The sequence below is a fragment of the Aplidium turbinatum genome, chromosome 14 (genome assembly GCF_918807975.1).
Source record: "Aplidium turbinatum chromosome 14, kaAplTurb1.1, whole genome shotgun sequence".
In the NCBI taxonomy this organism is placed as follows: Eukaryota; Metazoa; Chordata; class Ascidiacea; order Aplousobranchia; family Polyclinidae; genus Aplidium; species Aplidium turbinatum.
Window position 1 is genome coordinate 15,038,329 of NC_137485.1, and position 7,366 is coordinate 15,045,694.

Sequence of the window (7,366 nt, forward strand, 5' to 3'; positions counted from 1 at the left end):
CGAACAATCCCATGATTCGCTGCAATTCTTTCTTTGTTGTTGGTACCGGCAAATCTTGCAATGCTTTGATACGTTGGGGATCTGGTTTTATAATTCCAGCTCCAACTTGGTAACCCAACAAACAAACTTCAGTGCGGTTGTACAAACTTTTTGCTTCATTAAATGTAAAGTGATCTTCTTTAGCAGCTTTGAGTAGTGCTGCGAGATTGTTATCATGCTCTTGTTGTGTCATTCCTCCCACGGTGATATTATCCAAGTAGGCATTCACGCATTTTAATTTGTGTTTTGCAATAAAGTTGTTAATTACTCGTTGAAACGCGGGTACTGCGTTTGTCAATCCAAATGGTAAGTATTTCCATTGGTACAGCTCGTGCGACGACTGAAATGCGGTATAACGGCGATCTTTGGGGCAAATTGGTATTTGATGGTACGCAGATTTTAAGTCTAATGTGGATATATACTTCCACTTGGCAACTTCATTTACTATGGATTCAATGGATGGCAAAGGGTAAGCGTCCAGCAAGGTATACAAGTTGATTGTCTGGCTGTAATCAATGCACATCCTCTTCTTTCCATTACCATTGTCGACGATCAAGGGCTGGGCCCTCCATGGGGAATTGCTTTTCTCTATGCGGCCTTCGCGTAATAATCGTTCCGTTTCGATTCGAATTAGTTCTTGGTCAGCCGATGAGAATTTACGAGTTTTAACAGCCATTGGTTTGCATGTAGGTAGTAAGTGTGAAAACAACTCAGGATATTCGACTTGTGCTGCAGGCATAACAGATGACACAAAAAGTTCAGGCAAATTACCATTAAATTGAAAAGTTACACTTTTATGGCGTTCGAGTAAATCATCGCCTATGATTGCGTCAGAAACCAATTCAGGCATAATAAGAAATTCTGCCTGTTCATAAAAGTGATTGGCAAATTTCAGTTTAACATTACAAATACCATAAATGTCGGTTTTTAACGAAGTGTTAGCCATGTTTGCAACGAAACGAAGAGACGTATATTTAATGTGGTTTTTGTCCACAAAGGTCTTGCTTAAATAACTGTTTGTACTTCCAGTATCGATTAAAGCGTTAGCGAAGGCATCGTTAATTTTCACTTCACTTACAACATGTTTAGAAAATGTAGAATGCAGTGTAGACATTGAAGCTAGACGAGGTGAATTTATGCAATTGCTTGTAACAACACCCTTACGACTTAAGCAACACTTGGCATAATGGCCAGTTTTGCCACAATAATCACATTTTTCGTCTTTTGCAGGACATTGATTTCTGCGGTGCCAATTACGACTACCACAAAAAAAGCATGTAAACTTGTTCGATATGTGCTTTTTAGTTTGTCTTATTGCTGCGGTTGTGCGATCCTGGCTGGACGAATCTTCGCTTTTACTTTGAGTGTACTCATGTCGAACTGTCGGCAGCTCAGTTGAACAACTTTGCACAGCACACATGTTGTGGTGAGAATACGTTTCTGACGTGCTTTTTGCCAATTCTAAAGCTCGAGCCTTGGCGTAAGCTTGATCAAAAGTCAAAGTCTGATTTTCGAGAAGACGCTCTCTTATGAGTGTGGACGAAATCCCACTGATTAAGGAGTCTCTCTTCATGTCGTCTCTATAAGCTACTGCATTGACGGGGACAAAGTTGCAATTTCGGCTCAGATTATTTAGACGTGAAACAAATTCGTCAATTGACTCACCGTCTTCTTGTTGTGCAGTAGCAAGCAGATGTCGCAAATAGATCTCGTTTCTTGGCTTGACGTACAAGTTTTTGAGAGCTGTTATTGCATCGTCAAAATTGTCGGCTTCAGACACAGTTTTGTAAGTGTTTGCCGTAAGGAAAGCTGTCAATATGTTGAGCTTGTTGACTGGTTCCTCTCCTTCAGCACGAGGCATTGCTTCCACAAAGTTTGTAAAAGTCTTGAACCAAAACTTCCAATCGTCTTCTGCTGTTGGTGAATTTGGATCTACGGATAGCTTTTCTGGTTGAAGACATTTCCAGTTATTATTGGCCATCTCCGATTGCTTTCAGGACTTGCACTTTCTATCAACTCTTCTAGCTTCGATTTCTATGTAGTTTATTAAATTGTAACGAATAGAATTAAGTAACAAAAGTAGATGACACCATTTAATGGCTTTAATAAACTAAATAGGCACTGCGTCTGAAAAACATAACAAAACATAAATATACCTTCACGTAACAGCAACAGAAAACTATACTAGCACCACCCTACTTCAACCCAAGCAGCGTGTTAATGGTAACTCAACAAAGGTGTAAAGAAAGACGCGACCTTACACGTGAGCGGCGCCGCTGCAATCAACACAAAGCTTTAAGCAACAGAACAGAACTTCACGACACTGAGCATAGCGTGTGCTTTGTAGGCTACGTCTTAAAATACAACTATGCTTAAGAATGTTAACGATAATGCATTTTATTATAGTGAATAAATATTATTAAAACATGTTTAAAAAATTATGTTCAAAACAGCATAGTACGCTATTAGGCCTACTTTTTGCTTGTATTTATTTTCTTCTTCAAATTTCATCGTAATAAAGATTTGTGGTTAACCTACTTTCTAAAATTGTTTACAGACAACAAAATCCGTCGTTTTTACATTAATTCAACCCCTGCAGACGTTGAATCAACGTAGAAATGAGGGATTTTGCTGGCTGGATAATAACACGTCTGATTCCAGCTCAGTGACAAACTTGCAAAGTTTTTTTTTTCAGACTTGTAAATAAAGCCATTTTAAGTCAGCGGTGGGGTTGTCGATGTCTACGCTTCTGGTTTTAAAAGTTTTAAGTTCGATTCCACATCGGATCATAGCCAATCATTGACTTCAAAAAACATTGCACGTTTATCATTTTTTCTCGCGTAATGACTGAGGGTAAGGCGAAATTACGATGTGGTCACATCCAATCGTCGATAAGCGATCTTCGTTGCTGCAGATCAATGATTAATATAAAGTCATTCTTATTATTGCATAAATGTTTAGAATTAATGAATCAAAGCAAGTTTACCTAATTGTAATCACTGTAACGTAACAAAAAACAGGATGTAGGCTACAAGCTATAGGCTATCGAGCTGCCAAACAATTTTGCAATTGAGATGCTAATCCCATTTGTCCTTTCGATTTTCATAGCAGCTTGGGCAGTGTTGTAGGCAAAGTAGCCTACAGATTTGTGCCAGACAGCAAACACTTCTAAAATTAAAGACTAGCTTACATTTGTTGGAAGTCTATAGCCTATTAAGCAAAATAGAAGCAAAAAGAAGACCATTTTTTGGAGTTCTCTTTTGGCATCTGCCATTTAGGCTACGGTTATGTGACTGCGGCCTGCCCTTCACTGTTTCTATTTGGTCGATTTTTATCGTTTTAGGTTTAGAAAAGCTTTAGTTCACCATAACTGAACGACGAGCAAAAAACAAGTCTCATTGACATGGAAGAACTACTTCAACACACCTCGGCTTTTTCAAAAATAACAACTTGCAGCATCAGACTCTGCTTTGACCAAACTCAAAACTAAACTAACAGAACGTTTATTGCAATTCGTCTCTACAGTTTTCAACCAACATGAAACTAAACAAAATAGAAAGATGAAAAGCTTGCAGCAGTTGCTGACGTCGCTCAAGATTTTGTTCTTTTGTGTCTACGAGAATTTAGTTTCCTCACCTTCCTTCATTCACTTTGACACGATTTGTTGAACAGCGCAGTAGGTGTGAATTAGATCATTCTTTGAACAAAAGGACGGCGTTAATGGAAGAGGAGTAAGATTTTGAAATTAGGTCAGATCAACAAATAAATGATGTTAGTGTGTTAAACAAACTGAAAATGTTGCAGTGGATACCCAAAAACATTGTTCTACGCACGAGGGAAGTTTCTGACAATAACCACAAGGGAACGTTCAAATATTACGTAACGCCTTCGAGGGGGAGGGGGGGGTTTATGCAAAGCGTTACGTTAGCGTCACATCGGGGGGGAGGGGGTTCAAGCAAAACGTTACGTAACGCTTTCGAGTACGGAATGGTAGTTTTTTGTGCTAAATTTGTAGTGAAAAAGCGTTACATGGGGGAGGGGGAGATTAAAAAAAGCGTTACGTTGGCGTTACATGGGGGAGGGGGGGTCAAAAATTCGAAAAAAAAGCGTTACGTAATATTTGAACGTTCCCTAAAAGGTTAATTACTGTTGTGTTTTGTGTGGTGGCAATCCTGGCAGATGTAGGAGATTCAATTGCGTTATAAGGGTAGGATTCCAAACTACCGACAGAAGGCATTATTATAACGCTCGCACAGTCTGGGGGTGATTAAAAACAAAGTCAATAGATTTGGGACAAAATAGATCAATAATTGTACTGCAAGCCTGCCGATAATAAGGTAAGGTAATAATCTAATATGGAAATAACTATTAACTTGAGATGACTAAATTATATAATTAGCCTACGTGTTAAATAGGCTACAGACAATATGGAAAACACTTTTTTAAAAAAGATATTTAAAATGTAGTCTACTGATAGCTTTCTGGTTTATCATTCTATTTCACGTCATCTTGCTTTACACTTTTGCCTAGGCTACAGACTACAGTTGCCTTGCCTACATAGTTAAGCTTCACTTAAGGATTTATTCGAGTTAAAATTTTACAGTTTTGCATACGTGCGAACAATCTTATAGCATGTAACTCAAATGTACATAATTCAGGAGTAATGATCAGTTAAATTACTTTTACTTAAGATGCCGCAATTTTATTTTCAGCTTTATCTCCTCGGCTAGAAGAAATGGTTAAAAGTGAGAAATATCACAAGGACTTCAAGCCGGATCGTCCAACCCCGGTCTGGCCAGTTTCCCCCGCTGCTTTAGGATATCCTGAGAAGTCTAAAAAGTGATGAAATCACTTTAACTTTAAAAGTGATGAAATTTTCACCAACAATGTTGGTGAAATTTGTTTTCAGTCTAAAAAAAATCTTGTAAAAATAATTTCAAGCAGTTTTACATATTTTAACCACTAACAACTTTAATCCTTTTTTTAGATTAACAATGTCAAATGTCTATACGTTCTTGAAGTGCTGGGACAGCCTGAAGACATTGGATCCACTCAGTGCTTTGAAGGAGGAGTCGTCGTTAACGTTGATAGGCTATATACGTTGAACAATAGCGGATCTAAAAATATTTGAAGAATTCACCAGCGTTTCGACAAAATAAAGTTGTCATGACAAAATGGACAATGTTGAAATTGAGGTTTTAAATCAGCGGCTCGTAGTCTAGTGGGTGGAATAATTCACAGACAACAACACTTCAACAAGTGGAAACTTCACCATGCTAATGTCAGCAACCGGCCCTGCGTCAGTGGTTCAAAGTCTCTAGAAGTTTTCTAAAACTGCCAGGAAAACTTATCAGTGGCTTTGTCAGTCCGAGGATAAAGATTCAAACCCACCATCGGCATCAAACCATCCAATTTCTGCAAATATCCATGTGTGGCAGATTGTGCTGCTTTGTCAGTGCCTTCTCTTCGCGATATACTTTTGTTGAACTATAGAGAAATAAAACACAGTAACATCAGCTGGTTTAACATGATGTTTTATATAAATGGATACCTTTCCAACTTTTTCAATAAAGTCTTAAACACCTTCATGGCTGATAAACCAAAAGACACGCTTGAAGAAGTAGATTTTAGTTATTTTATTAGTAGGCCTATACCCTTTTTAGGAAAAGATTCAACAAGCTGTTCAAAAAACCTAGCTAAACTCATAAAAAAGAAATTTTCATGTGACATTCATCCTGTAAGTAGCCTACAGTGTAGCCTATATAAAACATTTAAAGTACACCAATATTTTCAACTGAAGTCGCCTACCCCCTTTTCTCTTTCTTCGAATGTTGTGTATAAATTTAGTTGTTTGCGTGACGCAAACCAGACATAGGCCTACATTGGTACCGTAGGCTATGTCAACCAGACATTTGTTGACAAGGGCGGGAAGCACTTAAACCCAAACTTAACAACAAAAAGTGCAATTAAAGAGCACATCGCCTCTTGTGAAACGTGCACTGACAATGTCTCGATCGACGAGTTCAAAATCATCTCTCGAGGCAGATCTGAATTTCAGACTAAGATTATGGAAGCCTTAAGAATCAAGCGTAATAATCCGTACCTCAACCGGCAGTTATTCGCCTGTGGCTGTGGCTCATCGTTCCTCTTGTGTGTGTTCTAATTGTTTGTCAAATGCCTGTAGTTCACACCTCATGTGATCTGTTTTCCACCGTATAATTTACTTGTAATCATTCCTGTGTCACTCGTTCAGTTTGTGCTTTTCAGTCTGGAGTGTCGTTAGTATACAGTTACAGTTATAGCGCAAAGTCAAATTTACCTTACAATTTTCATTTTATGTATATTGCAGATATATAATTCATGATGAGGACACACGTACGTGTCGAAAACGTTAAAGTTTATTTTTAATTATGTTATATTTGTGTATGTAATTCTTCATGTTAAACCCGCTAAAGTTACTTTGTTTTATTTCTCTATGGTTCAACAAAGCAAACTCTCTACCAAAGCTTTATCATGTACTTTTGTATCTCACAAATTGCAGTTAAAAAAAAACTTAAGTGTCAAAGGTTCCCTTAAATTTTGTTATTAGATTTTCCGCTATTTTTTGATAATGATATCGACTTTTAGGGGCATGCCCTGCCTAAATCAAAAACTCGTCTTGAAGCATTCATGCATGACACGGTGAATTGCAAAATAAACACAAAATAATGAAAACACTGCTGCTGGGTGATTGGCTCTTGGCTGATTGCTCACAAGACTAACCATCACTTTTAGAAAGGAAGTCGTAAATTTAGCATTGCAGCTGTTTGTTTGAAATTATTTTCAGTTGCGTCATGTTTTATCTAACCAGAGTGATGCAACAAATAGAGTTTGATCAAGTGTTAGTGGTTTGAGTATTGTGGCACTGTAGTACCGTACCGTACCAACCACTGGTAGGCAATCAAAATGAGGAATGTTACTCAGTAGTGTCCGGGGATGTTTAGATTAGTACACAAAACTGAAGCAGCGAAGTAACATATAGTCTTCGAGTTAGCTGCTCCCCTTATTTTGGCTTGCCATTAAGTGTCTTCGCCGAGACACAGCCGCGTGCTCTGGAGCGGTGTCGAACCCGTGTTCTTTGGAACGTCGCGCAAACTTTCTCACCACTTGTCTATGTAGCCGACTATTGCAAGAAGTCGGAGCTGGTGTAGAAGTCTTCGCCTTGGTAAAAAATACCATGATGTCATAGACAGGAATCGACTTAACATATAGGGTCAAACTACTTTTACCTGTACTGTTGACACACTCTAACCCATGTGTCTTGATCAATTCCTGTCTATGGTATTTT

At 38.2% G+C, this 7,366-nt stretch overlaps 1 protein-coding gene across 1 annotated transcript; it reads right to left on the reverse strand.

The window, feature by feature from the left end:
- Positions 1-1,206: 1,206 nt before the first annotated feature.
- Positions 1,207-2,020, reverse strand: LOC145782930 (uncharacterized). The gene is made up of 2 exons (XM_082594690.1): positions 1,399-2,020; positions 1,207-1,298 (listed from the first exon to the last, which is right to left on the reverse strand). Exons 1-2 carry the CDS (start codon positions 2,018-2,020, stop codon positions 1,207-1,209), a joined length of 714 nt encoding a protein of 237 aa, XP_082450816.1.
- Positions 2,021-7,366: the final 5,346 nt, after the last annotated feature.

What these genes read in the sequence shown, in the direction of transcription:
- LOC145782930 (XM_082594690.1), bottom strand. Translation starts at nt 2,020, where the DNA reads ATGGCCAATAATAACTGGAAATGTCTTCAACCAGAAAAGCTATCCGTA. An exon ending in TCGACATGAGTACACTCAAA is followed by an intron (nt 1,299 to 1,398) that starts GTAAAAGCGAAG and finishes TTTTTGTGGTAG; the next exon opens with TCGTAATTGGCACCGCAGAA.